The 16293-nt window shown below is 31.3% G+C and overlaps 3 protein-coding genes across 3 annotated transcripts; 2 read left to right on the top strand and 1 right to left on the bottom strand.

Moving 5' to 3' along the window:
* Positions 1-22: 22 nt before the first annotated feature.
* Positions 23-12741, bottom strand: DFA_00105 (uncharacterized protein; the record flags this gene model as incomplete). Its single annotated transcript, XM_004357764.1, has 12 exons — positions 23-463; positions 587-661; positions 804-1165; positions 1255-2110; positions 2206-2276; positions 2509-6624; positions 6703-8606; positions 8680-8848; positions 8923-11922; positions 11947-12337; positions 12402-12429; positions 12725-12741. The coding sequence occupies 12 exons, from the start codon at positions 12739-12741 to the stop codon at positions 23-25; spliced, it is 11430 nt and encodes a 3809-aa protein (XP_004357821.1).
* Positions 12742-12842: 101 nt separating this feature from the next.
* Positions 12843-14910, top strand: rbbE (WD-40 repeat-containing protein; the record flags this gene model as incomplete). Its single annotated transcript, XM_004357763.1, has 5 exons — positions 12843-13069; positions 13208-13348; positions 13413-14091; positions 14172-14522; positions 14821-14910. The coding sequence occupies 5 exons, from the start codon at positions 12843-12845 to the stop codon at positions 14908-14910; spliced, it is 1488 nt and encodes a 495-aa protein (XP_004357820.1).
* Positions 14911-15334: 424 nt separating this feature from the next.
* Positions 15335-16132, top strand: DFA_00103 (uncharacterized protein; the record flags this gene model as incomplete). Its single annotated transcript, XM_004357762.1, has 2 exons — positions 15335-15809; positions 15909-16132. The coding sequence occupies 2 exons, from the start codon at positions 15335-15337 to the stop codon at positions 16130-16132; spliced, it is 699 nt and encodes a 232-aa protein (XP_004357819.1).
* Positions 16133-16293: the final 161 nt, after the last annotated feature.

The raw sequence follows: 16293 nt of genomic DNA, 5'->3' as shown, positions 1-16293 counted from the left end.
ATTGCATTGAATAAAAGATGTTTCAGGCATTTGAAATATGTTTAGATTTGGCGGTACTTGATGTTCGGCTACTATAAATGCGACTGTCATTACGATACAAACGTAAATCTGGTTGAAGCTTTTTGATTTTATCGAGCATTGATTGCTTGAATTCTTGACATTCTTTGATTTTGGCTTCTTTCTTTGTCTCGATATCCTCCAATTCTTGTTTTAATTCTTCTTGGAGGAATGATTCAGCCCATCTTTCTCCAAACCCTTTATCTTCAATACTAAATATCGAGTTTTCAATTGATGTTTGACTACAATTACGATAATCTTTGAAATAGGTATCCAAAGATTCTCTAATTTCATACTCTGATCTTTGTTGAAGTAAAATGTCAGAGAATATTGAAATATTGACATATGGTGGTAGAGAACGATATAAATTGTATCTTGGTGTTGGTGTTGAATCTACGTTATCATTCTTGTCAAGTAAAAGACAATAATCCAACGTTAATTGATCCAAAATAGCAACCAGAGTGTCAAGATAAAACGACTGTAAAGAATAGCATCCTTTTCATATCTTGGTTTGGTCACTTTCATATACTGATCCATTAGATTGTAAACCGATGAGAATACATCTTGGCTGTGTTGCTGGTTGCCATCTTCTAAAAGTGATTGTCTGAATATTTGACTTTCAGGCAAATTTAGATTATTCCAAATCTGGAATACAATTTCTTCAACTTGATTTAAAATAATGACCACCGATGCATTATCATTATCTGGCAATGCGCCAATGTGCTCAGATATTTTTTGCAAATCACTGGGAATGAAGCTTGAACATCTTGAGAATTGAGTTGTTTTGAAAGAATTTTCAAATCTGTGATTGAAGAATTGGATGCTGAATCGGTCAATGTATTTACACCTTTTACATCTAACTTCATTTCATCAACTTTGAGATTTTTGATAAAAGATTTAATCTTTGGTTTAATAATTTGATGAACCAGGTTGGTTTGATCATTTCCATATCCTTTTAATCCATTACAAGTTTTGGTAATTGAGGTACTGATGTCACTATCATTCTCTACGGCTTGACAAAATGAATCCCATTGTTGGTTGGCCTTATCAGAGAGTGTCTGGCACATATCTTTGATTGATTTGATTAAATTAAATACCATCTCTGGATCTTTATCATAATATTTAGTTTTAAATTTGGTACAACTTCTTGCAATGTGTGCAATGTATTCAAGAGTGGTTTGACTGTTGACTTTATACTTTGCAAAGTATCCATTTTAAATGCCAATATTAACATTTTATAGTCTCTTGATGATTCATATCTTTTAAAAAGAAAATGAGTTAAAGATTTAAGACCAACCCAGAGTGGTGATCTCATCCAAACAAGATTGTCTCCAATATTTAAAATTTCAGGTCTAATTGATTTATAAATAAATGGTGTTGAATAATTGGTTGTTGAATCATTGTATTCACATCCAGGAATAGATGGAATTAACCAATTGATAATGGTATTGGGTGTTGGTATCACATTATGTTGACTGCGAACAACAGACATGATTGGTGGTTGATCAGTATCTCTTAGTGCAACTAGGTACTCTAAGAATACAGGATCTAATAGTTGATTGACATCTTGAATGTTGAACGAACAAATAGGAGCGGCCATTTTAATTTTTGTTGTTTCAACATTAAAATCTTCAAGAGTTGGATAGATTTGAATTAAATCTAATATAATACTATTATTATTATTATCATTGTTATTATTAATAGTGATAGTTGGAGGTCTATGAATAACTAAAATACAATTTGATTTCTTGAAATAGGTGATTAAAGGTATATTATTTAATTGATCATTATTATCATTATTATTATTGTTTCCTTTTGTTTCATTAATAAAAGATTGTGTTATTCTGTTTGTGAGTTGATCGATATCTGGTGGTTGATTGATATCATCACTGAATTGTTTTAATGCTAATGATACTATTCCTTCTTCATCCCAATTGTTGATATCTTGAATAAATGAATGAAAAAGTGTCATCTCTGCTTTGGTATTTAGAGTATCTGGTAATCTCATTGACATAAATAGATGAGACAATACTTGGTCGTCTTGTTCTTCCATCTAAAAAAAAGATAAAGATTGTATTGGTTTAGATTTATTAATATAAATATTTATATAGTAGATAATCGACCTTTTGAGGAAGATAATGTAAATACCTTTACAATATTGTTGAGATTGACCTTGTGTTGATGTTGTTGATGAAGGTGTGATGTGTTATTACAATGAACTATAATAGATAGTAGTAGTGATTTGATAGTAGTAGTTAGTGTGTCACCCTCTCTCTCTCTCTATCTCTATTTAAAAAAAAATGGTTGTGTGAAGATCTTAGTTGGTTTTTGGACTTGATAAAAAAAAACAAAAAAAATTTAAAAAATTCTTTCTTGTACTTTTTGAAGATCAGCAGCACTTCCGATCTTTGATTGAATAAATCTTTGAAATATAACTACTTTATTTATTACTTAGAATATTTTTGATATGACTATCGACACCGACAGAATAGACTCTTTGTAGTTGTAAATTCTGTTCAAGTAGATCGATTGGACATTTTTTAAATCTTCTTGTCTTGATGATTGAGAGGAGTTGGTCGAATAGATCATCATCAATCGAGAGTTTGTCGATATCACTTGGTTTGACACTTTCTAATACAAATCCAAATTGATCAATAAAATCATTGTTGATTAGTTTTGACATTATTTCTTTTAATCCACATCTAAAGATCCCAAGGAATTGGTAAATCTCTAATGGATAATCAAAGTATTTTGATCCATTCAATACATTGATTTGATTTAATAATGGACGGATTTGAGCATGATAATTTGGTTGTAGAGAGAAACTTGATGGCGAACGAGTAGATATTTTGTTGAAATACTCTGTTTGACCTGGTCTATCTTTTTGGATGGTTTCAATTGGCCGGTCTCGTTGGATCGATTGGTGGATTGATGCAAAGATGATAATCTCTTGTTTTGACAATTGATCCAATATTTTGATTAAATGGTTTGCTTCTTTCATTGACACTAGAATCATGTTTGGTGTATCACCATTCCACACCACTAATATATAATTGATTTGTTTGACAAATTCATCTATATTATTGGCTGTTGAGTATAGATTAGTGGTAATGGTTTTGGTAAAGTTATAGGTTGTCCAAAGTGTTGGTGCAAAACAATCCTTTTGAATCTCTAAACATTTCCAAACATTTGTATCTTTGAATATATCTTTGATTGGTAGGAATATTGATGGATGGTCTTGCACATGTTTCGATCCAGTGAGGATTTCTCTCCAACCATCATCAATCTTTTCGATATGTGGATTTACTTTTTTAGGTAACTCTCTTTCCATTTCAACTTCCGCTTCTACTTCAAACTCTCTCTCTTGTTCCTCTTCAACCATATTGGAATAAACAAATTGATCTTGCAGCTTGTTTTTGGCATATTTGCTCATCAAGTTTGCTTGAATGGAATGACTTGGGCCAAGTGTACCCAGAATAGTGTCAGAGCCAACATCTTTTTTAAATTTCTTTTCCAATTTAGATACCATTGATGAAACAACGACATCACCATTCTCCCTTTTATAGAGACCAGAATACAAGTCATAGAGTGAGAGAGTTTCTGGGAACGATACCAATTTAGAGAATATAGTGCTCTTGTTTTTGTTTTCTACATTATCCATTTCCAAAAGTGAAATGGCAGACTTGCTTCTTGCATTCATCATTCCTTGGAATGTCCATTGAATAAATGAGTTGGTGATAAATTCAATTGTATTTTGAATGGTCCATTTCAAAATGTCTAGAATATCAGGGGGTCTGGAAAGTGGTTCAAGTTCACCTCTATCATTCTTTAATTCAATTCCAAGATTCTTTGAAATGAGAATTGAAATAGTTTGACCTTGTCCCAACTTTCTCATTCTCATACATGCTTGAAGTAGTTTCTCTTTAGTGATCTTGTTCCCAACTGTTACTATTGCATTACTGTTGATTGGAAGTTTAATATCGACACCACGAGTATGATAATCATCCAAATAAACTAAAACTCTATCTAATCTATCAGAGAGTGGTGATTGACTGAAAATAAACTTCTTTCCTTCTCTATCGATTGTTGTCAGTTTATCATTTTCAAAAAAGAGAGCACCATCTATTCTTGTTGCTGATTCCAATTCCAACCATCTCTTGACAACATCTTCATTTGATTTACCAATCATTAATGCTCCTGCATCAATTAAAATATTGAAATAATGACCACTTTGATTGTTGTTTAGTTTAACAATTTCTTCCAGAATATTCTTATCATCAACGATATGAACCTTGTTTGATTGATCATTTTGATCAAGAATATAATTCAATACTTGAACATTGGTATATTTGAGTCGATCCAAATCATTCTGTTGAATAGTAAGAGGATAGAGACATTTAGTGTCATTTGTACCACTGAATCCACATGAAATATGTTTCTTGGAGTTTGATTTTGGATAAACCAAATCCCATGGGTTGGCAAATAGTTTAGATGGATATTGTTTGGTTTCATATGGGAATACCAATTCATTCAACCAGAAATTGATCACTCTACAATTGAATTTGAATAGAGAATAGAGATGTTTGATTAATTGATTATCAGAATTGACAACACATCTGAAATCTCTATATTTTTCTTCAATTGATTGGTCATAATCTGTCCATGATCTGTAGATGTCTGATGCATCATGTTTTTTACTTGAGATTAGACAATCCAATGCTTTTTGGAATTGATTAAATGTCAATCCTTGATTATAGTAAGCTATGAATGTCAAAATGATTACAAAATCAGGGTGTCCATACTCAGCCCTTTCAGAGGGTGTATCTTTGGCTCTGAATGGAACTGCCAATAATGTTGAATCTCGTTTGAACGATGATGACGCTGTTGATCTGATACCATAATGTTTTGACCATGTTTTTGTTAAAGAGTGTAAAAGAACTTCATATGAAAATAATCCTCTATAAACCAATATTCTTGTTTGATGTTTATCAAGTTTTTCCACCAAGGATAGAGCTTTGTGATGCTCCTGAGAAATTGTATCTTCATCGGGCCCAACAAATTGTTTGATAAGGTCAAGATTCTTTTCATTGGTGTTGAATGGTAGTTTGTTGATTAATGTTTCGAGTAAAACAGACAATATCTTTTTCATTTGGTCTTGATTATTTTCATTCTCAGAAGTGAATCTTCTAAATATGAATGGATCTTGGTAGTCTTTGTAATGATGTTGAAGAATTAATTTTAATTCAGATAGAACCTCTTCAATAACGTTCCAACGATCAGATCCACCATCAATCGGAACTTTTGACCCGATTGGATAGAGTAGTTGGTATTTGTGTGATAATAGATCATCACATTCATCCATAATATCAAATATATTATCGTTCCACCACTTGATAACATTACCCATACTATCAAATAAAGGGTTCTTATCCTTTGCCAATCTCCAAAACAAATTGAATGATAGTCTATGTTCTGGTGTACAAAGTATGATTCCATTCATTTGTTTACATTTTTCAATGTTGGAGAGAATATATTGAACATGTGATTCTGATATTGATGGTCCAATATCTCTTTTGAATGGATAGAGGTGGATTGGTCGATTGAGAATTGATGATCCAAGTCTCATTTGTAAATCTTGAATATAAGTTTGAAGTAGGGATGGAATTGCATTGACTCGAGCAATTCTTTGTTTATCGGATATTGCCAAACACATGATTGGTAGAATAACAGATGTCTTTCCTTCACCCATCTGTAGTTGAACACATTCATTACTTTGAGCATTGATCAACTTGATTGCAATCTCTGCTTGAGTGTCTCTGATCCATATTGATTGTTCCAATTCAAATACCAACCATGTTGGATAATCTTTTGGTAACCATTTTCTTGTCTCTCTACTTTGTGATAATTCTTTTACCAAATCAACACCTTGAATGGTTTTACACTTTTGAATCTTTTGTTTATAAGTTTGAAGGATAATATGAACACCAATTAATTGATATATTTGATCTGGTAAATCAACAAAATGATTTGAGAAATCTTCATAGACAGTCAATGGAACACACCCAATCCAAGAATGACAACTTTTAAATATACCATCCAATTCTTGTTGAGATTGATCTGTTCTTTTTGGATTATTGTAAAACTCTAGAATTATATTCCAAACCAAATCTACTCTTTGTTGAATAATAACCAATAACCTTTCAAGGTCACGACCCAATGTCTGAGAATTCAGAATATTCGTTTTGGATTGTTGAATATTATTCTTTAAAGATTCTTTACTGATATTTAAATCATCAAATAATTCCTCCTCCAAATGGGTTTGATGGTAAATTCCATTGATAAAATTATCCAACTTGCCAAATGATATTTTACCAGGTGACCATATTGATTCCAACTGTTGATCATAACCAAGTTCCCATATTCTCATACAATCCTTTGGGATTTCCTTGTCGAACAGTTTTGAATTGTAAATTTGTTGATTAAATTGGTTCTTTAAATGGTAAACTCGAGGTTTCATGAAACTTGGTAAACCATTGAAATAAGATAGTCCTGATAATCGACCGTAAACTATCTTGGTTGTTTCATTGTGTATGGATTGTAAATATAATTTCAATAGTTTGTTGTTGTGCCAATAAATTATTTTACTTTGTATTTGATCATTAAATGATTTTTCGTAGTAGAAATGGGGATTAGAGACTGATTTGTAAGAGGTGTGACTTGGTGAAATGATTGTTTCATTCACTCTATCCCAAATATTTTGGTCAAAGATCTCTTTGATAACGGTGGATCTTGCTTCTTCAATCTTTTCCCGTTTGGCTACCATTTCTTCATAGGTATCGGAGTACGGGTAACGGGCATCTGGAATAGAGGATTTAACCTTACTACTAATGAAATTAGGTTCATATGTAGTCATTGGTTCTACATATATTTTTTCAAGAGGAAATGATGGAACATTTGGTAATGGTTTAGATATTGCGATAAGTACGAGATGATCTATTAATGGAACCAAAGAAGAATCGGACCAAAAATATGAGAGCAATGTGATGACGAATCTAAATCTTGTAAGATTATAATGACCACTTGCAGTTTCCATTGCTATTTTCAAAAGTTTTAGATACCAGTATGTGAATGCCCCGCCAAGTTGTTGCTGTCTATCAATATATCTGGTATTGATGAGATTGTTGGTTTCTTGAAACTCTGGAACACAATTTTGGCGGTCAGTAAAGTCTAACCCATAGATAGTTGATGTGCCAATCATTGAGAAGGGATTAAATGAATTGCATAAATACTGAATATTCTTGGATTCAACGATTGATGCCATTCTTTGAACATTTTTGGAGTTTTGACCCAAAGATGATGGTTCAACTATGACAAACGATCCTGGTGTGTCAATTGGCAAATCTATTTGACAATGTGGGGAGTATATTCTTTTGTATCTGTTCCAAGCAATACGATTGAGTGTTGAAGTTAATGGTGCTGCTTCTTGATTAACACTCCATAAAAATGACATCTTGGCATGTGATTGTTTGATCATATCAACCAAAATAACAAATCCATCATAATGTGATATCATTGGTGCGAGAAGTGGACGTGATATTGTTATTTGTTGGATGTGATTTGATTCAGTTCTTTTTGGTGATATGTTGGATATCGCAGATAAAATATTGAGTTGTGATTGGTTGAGTGGCATGTTGTTATTAAATTTCTTTAAAAGAATATTAGCAAGTTCCATTCCTCTCAATCCAGTAAATGGATCTCTAAACAATGATGATGTTACAATATGAGAGTAACAAAGATGGAGATGTGCTGTCAAATCTGATGATTTGATCATTTTGAGTTCCCTGTCAATATCATAAATAAAATAGGCTGGATGGTTGAGAGTGGTTGTACTTGATTTGGCATTATTGAAACCTTGACAATCACCATTCATCTCCAATGTGATGGTTGAATGTGGAAGAATAACCTTCTTTGTTCCACTTGCAATATTTTGTTCCAAAACCAATATTGTTTTCAAACCAACTAAAGTTCCAATATATTGTTGTTCACATAGTCGATATCCAGAATATTGAACTGAATTGATTTGTTGATTCTGACAATCAACTATAAAATCCAATCCAAATTGATTCAAATGGATTCTATAAAGTTTGGATGCTTCTTGTTCAAAAATATGAAAGCTAGGTTCCGATTCTATTGGGAATATTTTCAATATTTGATCTCTTAACCATAGATTATTATATCCAAAATATAATAGAGAATCACCAGTTGATTTTAATTTAATTTCACCATTTTTAGTTCCAATAAATTTAATTGAATCCAAACCTCCATCTTTGTATTGTTGAAGAGTTCTTGGTCTAAACTCTATTTCATTAGTTGCCATGTTTATCCAATGTGAATAGAATGTGACTAAAGTAATTGGCAAATGATTAAATAAATTAGGATCAAGAAGCATCCATCTTTCACCATTGTCTTTGATTTGAACAATTCCAATGGTACGAGATGAATATATTATGAACTCTATTTTATATCCTTCTATTGTCTGATTGGTAGTCCTATTTTATAAATATATGATATATGTTAATGAACTATTACAACATCAATTGCTGAATAAATAAATATAAATACCAAATAGAATTTCCATTTTGATGAACTTCAAAAATAGATGATTCAAAGAAGGATTTATAAAGTGGATAACTAACAACTTGAGTTGGTAATCTTTTATCAAATGTTCCATTGAATAATAATGTTCCATCAAATATATTAAATTGTACAATAAGATCATTAAATTTGAATTCTAAAAACAAAAAAGTGGTTAACAAAAAGGAAAATCAGTTACTATTATTTCTTTTAATTATTATGTTTACATACGATAATAATTATTATTTGATCCTTTTTCCCAAGTATAATCATTTCCTTGATTGTTATGAATGATATTATTTAAACATTTGAAATGATTTCCATCTTTGAAATGTTCAACGATAAATGGTATTTGACGATAAATAATCAATGATAGTTGATTGAATATTATATCCAAAAATGGTTGTTCTGGACATGATGATCCCAATGTTCTTGTCCTATTACTTGAATAGGTTGAATTTTCATCCAAAATGATCAACGATTTGAAATAATATTCAATGTGTTGGAAATAATTGGTGTGTTGAATAATATATTGTTTGTGATTATTGTCAATGTTGAATGTCATTATTATTGCAATCGATGTATAAACCATTCTCTTTCTTAGTGATGATGTTTCAGTTTCTCTTCCATGAAGTAATTCTTGTTGAATGAGTTGTTCCAACTTCGCAACCCATTCCCAAAGTACCAATCTACATTTCTCTAACACTTTAATAATCGATTTGTTGATATCATCCAACGTCTTATTATCTCTTGTATTGAATGCAATTGTCAAACAATGAATCATGGCAATCATTGAAATATTTCTTTCCCAATTGAGTTCACTTTCAGTTAAAATAGATTCAACGGTATTACATAGTGTTTGAAGAACAGTTTCATCGTCCCAACCAATTCTAAATGGTCTATTTGTTGACTGACCATTCTTTCTAGGACCACATTGCATTGACAATTGATAAAACATAACCAAAACATGAATTCCATTGAGATTATTCCTTTCTTCCATGAATCTAATCATATTTCTAATTGATAAACTTGCTCCAACTCTTAACATTCCATATCGAATATATTCATTTGGTAACATTCCTTTTGGTGTGTTGCTTTGAGTTGCGAGAACATCATTTTCTTCTATTCCATGATTTGATTGAACCATCCAGTTGAGTTGACTATACTCAACTCTTGATGGAATTGAAAGGAGCAAATTACTCTTTTGGAGGTTTGATGATGTCATATCCTCGATTCTACTTGCTTCCTTGTATTGGTAGCGCGAAATAGTCTTATGATTCCAATCAATAAAAGATGTTTCTGGATTTTTAAAGATAGCAAGGAATTCAGGTACATGAGGCATACTCCCAAATAATGATACTATACTTGAAGTGGGTGAAAGCCTCCATGAAGTGAGGTTATAATAATTTTGTCCACCATAAAGATATTTGCAAAGCAAAGCAAACGAGTTTCTAACATAATAGAGGTAGAATGGGATATGGATTTCAAACATGAGTTTGAATTGGTTGTCTTTGTTTTTTGGCATTGATTTGTAGTAGATTGACAAGGTCGTATTAAAACAATCTTTAATGTCACGTTCAATTTTTTTTCTTTTTTGAGCATAAGAATAGCTTTCCCCTTCATATTTTGGATACAGAAGCAACTTCTCTTGGAGTTTTTCAATCATTGCTGTCTTTTTGGCTTTGAGATCTCGATACTCTTTGATTTTGTCCTCCTTCTTTTTCTCTATATCATCCAATTCTTTTTGTAACTCTTCTTGATAAAATTGTTGGGCCCATTTCTTTCCAAAACCATTGTCATCAACACTAAAGATTGAATTATCTATTGATGTTTTACTACAATGACGTTGATCTTCAAAATATGACTCCAATGATTCCAAGATATCATATTCATATTGGTGTTGAAGTAATAGATCCGAGAATATTGATAAATTGACATATGGTGGTAGAGAAGAGTATAAATCGAAACTGAAAGTTGTATATCTGTCATTTTGATGACAATAATCCAGTGTCAATCTATCCAAAATGGCAACCAAAGTAAATGATGTCAAGATAAAACGACTGTAAAGAATAGCATCTTTATCATATCTTGGTTTTGACAACTTCATATAAATGTCCATTAGATTGTAAACAGATGAGAATACATCTTGACTTTGTTTTTGGCCATTTGACAGAGATTGTCTGAAAATTTGACTTTTCCACATCTGGAATATCATCTCTTCAATGATATTCAATGTGATTACCAATGTTACATTATCAGTGTAATAATCCAATGTAAACCCATTGGTATTGCTGAGGGTATCAATCATTCCTTTTAATATAGAAACCAACCCTGAGGCGTCACGATTGTTGAGTTGATGTAATTGTTTTGAATAATTCTCCAAATTGGTTATTGAAGGTCTTGATGCCGAGTCATTTAATAAGCCTAAATCCTTGACACCTGATTTCTTCTCATCTACCTTGAGATTGTTGATAAATGATTGAATGTTTTGTTGAAGACTTTGATGAACCAAATTTGCTTGATCAGTTCCATAATCTTTCAACCCATTGCAAATATTGTTGATTGATGGACTGATTTGATATTCTTTCTCTACGTGTTGACAGAAAGAATCCCATTGTTGATGAGCCTTGTCAGAGAGTGTCTCACATTGTTCTTTGATTGATTTGATAAAATCAAATACAGTCGATGGATGTTTCTTTTGATATTTGATTTTGAATTTGTTGCAGCTTCTTGCAATGTGTGCAATGTATTCCAGAGTTGTTTGACTGTTGACTTTATACTTGGCCAATGTATTGATTTTAAATGATAATATTGCCATTTTATAGGCTCTTGACGATTCATATCTTTTAAAAAGAAAATGAGTCAATGACTTGAGACCAACCCAAAGTGGTGATCTCATCCAACTACCACTTAATATTTCAGTTCTAATTGATTTATAAATAATTGGTGTTGAATACTTGGCTATTGAATCATTGTATTCACACCCAGGAATAGATGGAATTAACCAATTGAGAATGGTATTTGGTGTTGGTACCATGTAATGGTCATGATGAACGATTGACATGATTGGTGATTGATCAGTATCTCTTAGTGCAACTAGATACTCTAAGAATACAGGATCTAATAGTTGATTGACATCTTGTATGTTGAATGAACAAATAGGAGTGGCCATTTGAAGTTTTGTTGTTTGAACATTGAATGTATCAAGTGTTGGATAGATTTGAATTAAATCTAAAATAATATTATTATTATTACTATTATTATTATTGTTGTTGTTTTGGTTGATGATAGTTGGAGGTCTATGAATAACCAAAATACAATTTGATTTCTTGAAATAGGTTATTACAGGAATATTACTATTATTATTATTATTATCTTTTGAATCAACAAATGATTGACTGATTCTTTTAGTTAGTTGATCGATATTTGGTGGTTGTTTAATATCATCACTGAATTGATTTAAAGCAGATGATACTATTCCTCCACCCTTTTCGCTAGTGCTGCTAATAATATGTTGAATGAATGAATGAAAAAGAGTACTTTCAGAAACTGTTTCAAGAATGCTCACATGTTGTATTCTCATCGGCATAAACAGATGAGCCAACAGTTGATCTTCTTCTCTAGTTTCCATTCTTGAAAGAAGATACTAAAAAAAAAAAAAAAAAAATTAGTTCATAACAATTTATTCATCGTTACTCTTTCTTGTATACTCTTGTATTAACAACACATACAATAGGTCTGTATAGAAAATAAAGGTTTATATAACTAGTTGGTCAAAAGATAAGATTAATTAATTGTGGATAGACAAATAAAAAAAAAAATTAAAAGTAAAGAATACAAATAGAGTTGGTTGATGAGATGAGAGATGATAGAGAAGAGAAAGGAAAGGAAGAGGAGAGAACCAATTTAAATTATATTTTTATTTATATCACATCTCTAACCAAACCAAACCCCCCCCAATACCACTGGAATGGGCAATGAAAGATGATCATCGCAATGATGGTATAAAATCAGCTGTGTGCTGCGAACTCACCCCTCCACACTTTTCATATTTATTTTTGCAAACACATAAATTGGTTTTGAAGTTCAGTCAAGAGAAAGAATAATATATGTGCACAGATCAAAGAGAGAAAGGGATAGATAGATAGAGAATGAACCTTAGCTTTCAAGATCCCTTTAGAATAGGGGATATTCCCGAAGGAGTAGAAGACTATCTGATGGATAGTTTAGGGTCAAAGGCTAATTGCTTAAAGTTTAATAGAAGAGGTACACTATTGGCTGTCGGCAATCAATCGGGTACTATATCTATATGGGACTTTATTACAAAGTCTATCGTTAGATTATTCGCATCACATAAACAATCTATTAATTCTTTATCGTATGTAAACACAAAAGATATCTATCCATATCAAAGAGAATGATTGATCAGACTCTAATCTAATCATTCATTCATTTTGATCATCATACTCATTTCATTTAATCTATATATATATATATATATATATATACTATCAAGATGGACAAGAGACGGACAGAGATTATTAAGTGGTAGCAGTGATGGTTCGATCATTCTATGGGATATAAACAACTCATCAATCATTTATAAATTAGACTTTGACAGTTCTATCAGTTGTGCTCAATTACATCCTAGAAATGGGTATGTTATATATTGTTATATGTTTATAAATACAGAACTGACTTATTAATCACATTCTATTTAGAGATATATGTTTGGTATCATTACAATCATCACCACCTTTACTCATTCATTTACCGACTAATAATATGACACCCATCAATGTAATGGGTGATTTGGAATTGAATAGTACTTCTCCACCATTACAACAACAATCAAATAATAATAATAATACATCTTCATCTAATACATCAACATCTACGACGTCAACAACCAATCAAACCGATCAACAAACAAGTACAAATGAAATTATAGCAAGTTATAGTTGGAAAGGTGATCATATTGTAGTTGGTGATTCAAAAGGTAACCTATTATTTTATAATAGTACAACACAACATAAAAAGAATTATCAACAAGATTCAACTAGATCATCAACCAAGTTACCATTGGAGAGAGTTGTAAAGGTGTCGTCTGGGTCGGCTGCAATCAAAGAGATTGAATTTTCAAGGGATGGAAAGTACATGTTGGTTAATGCAACCGACAAGGTCATCCGATTATACTCACTCGAAGCATTTGCAGTGGTCAGAGAATACCACGACAGTGTCAACCGTGCACAATGGAAGAAATGTTGTTTCTCCAACAACTCTGAATACCTAGTTGCAGGTATGCAACATAAATCAATGCATAGTATATTTTGTTGGAGTGTTTCTGGTGGTCTTGTAAAAGATCTTGAAGGTCCAAAAGAAGGTTTTCAATTTATTTGTGTATGTTTATCAAAAAGATTAGATTAATTAATCTATTATTATTATTTTACTAATTTAATTTAATTTTGTACAATATTTAGTGGCATCCACTTAGACCAATGTTATTGACAATTAGTTTAACTGGTATTATTTATATATGGTCAACTATTTATACAGATACTTGGAGTGCATTTGCACCAGACTTTACAGAATTGGAGGAGAATGAAGAATATCGAGAATTAGAGGATGAGTTTGATGCAAAGGATTCAGATGATGAAAGTACTGCAACAACAACAACAGATCAAACCACCACTGGTAATGGAATTATTGGAGGTAAAGGAGGAGGAGGTTCAAGGTCAGCTAGACAAAGGCAACAAATTATTGAACAAGATGATGTCGATATTGAAACGATTGCACCAATACCAGAGTTTAGTAGTGATGAAGAGGAAGAGGTTTTTATTTTTAGAACTGTTCCTGATCCCTAAAGAGAGAGTGAGAGATAAATAAATAATATATATAAATATATAATTAAAATAGACACATTTTACTTTTATATTATATTATATTTACATACCATAAACAGTCTCGACAAGCAAGATTCGAGTCATTGTCATTGTCGTTCAAAATCCATGTCTTTGCTTTGTATGAGATAAACGACAACCACATGGATATTGAACGACAACGACATGATAACAAAAGGGCCCATGATACCTAGAGATATAGATAGATAACTATCATACAAAGTTGTAGATTAATTCTTATTGTGTACATAATACACTTAAAGTTGTATATGGTCTGACGAGAGGACGTGTATCAATGATCTGCTTTGAAAATAATTAAAAAATAAAAAAAACATGACTTTTTTTTATCGCATTCTTTACTGAATATAATAGCATTATAATAGCATGATAAACACTTCCATTTCTAGCAGTGAATTAGTGTTGTTTGAATTGATAAATATTGAATAGTACTGAAATGAGGAATAGTTAACCGAGCTATATAGACATCTATTGACCGACGACTCCAACCATTCAATCAGAAGAAGAAGAAGAAGTTTTTGAACTCAAAAGTCTTCTATTCGAAGTCGCAGTGAGAATGACGGTCTGATCAAAAAAAAATGAAATAAATATTAATATTTTTGCAATGGAATGGATGTTTGTTAGATATTATTATAATCTTGCAACTTCATTACAACTTTAGTACACAAGAGGATATATACAGAAGAGAAAGATAAAAGATAAAAAGATAGATAATACATACAAACATGAGTACATCAAGTAATTTTAATCAAGATTGGACAAAGGAGAAATGGTGTAATGGAGATGGATTCATTATTGAAGGAACCGTTAAAAAGGTCAAAGTACATTCAATGTTTATCTCTTCAAAGCCTGCTGTTCATCACACTCCACTACCTACTAGATTCGTATCGATTACAGTTGAAGTAGATCAATGTATAAAACGTAATTACAAGGATGGTGTCGAAGTACCTCCCAAGATGGTTCGTGCCACTGCCATTGCCAAAGGCTACCTAAACAAATTTGAACGTGTGCAATCACAACTCGTCGAAAAGGTTGATTCAAATGCTTTGGCTAAAGCTGTAGGATCACCAACTGGTAAAGCTCTCCCTATTGGTTTTCACGATGATTCTCTCCCTTCCCTTCATCCATCAACTCCCAATATCTTTGAATTTTGGGCTGATGCTGAAAAGTTTTCTCATAAAGATACTAAAGTTGGTGATGGTAAATACCAAATACAATACAATATACAAATATATATATATATATACATAATCAACATGATATTAATATAATCTATTTTATTATTATTATTAATTTTAGAAATTAGAATTAAAACAATTGGAAATTCAATCTTTTTAGAATCTGTTGTAAAGATGGATTCACAACAAATCAGTAATTTTAGTGGTGATCAACAATTAGGATCTAGTTGGACAAATCAAATTATGAAACATGCAGATAAAGATGAAGCACCATCCAAGAAATTCCAACCAACCAAACAAAAAGAATTTCAACAAGATGATGATGAAGAACAAGATTGGAGTTAAAAAAACAAAAACTCTATAGAATCTTTATAATTTATTTATTTATTTAATTATCCATCCATCCATATTGTATATTATTAATTAAAAAAAAAAAGAAAAACATTAAATATTATTTATTTATTTATTTATTTATTTATTTTTATGTACATATATATTGTTATTTT

Source organism: Cavenderia fasciculata (genome assembly GCF_000203815.1).
Source record: "Cavenderia fasciculata unplaced genomic scaffold Scf_Dfasci-F-a-11f03.f1-5, whole genome shotgun sequence".
In the NCBI taxonomy this organism is placed as follows: domain Eukaryota; phylum Evosea; class Eumycetozoa; order Acytosteliales; family Cavenderiaceae; genus Cavenderia; species Cavenderia fasciculata.
The sequence above is the reverse complement of the archived record's forward strand: the minus strand, read 5'-3'. Positions and strand labels throughout refer to the sequence as shown.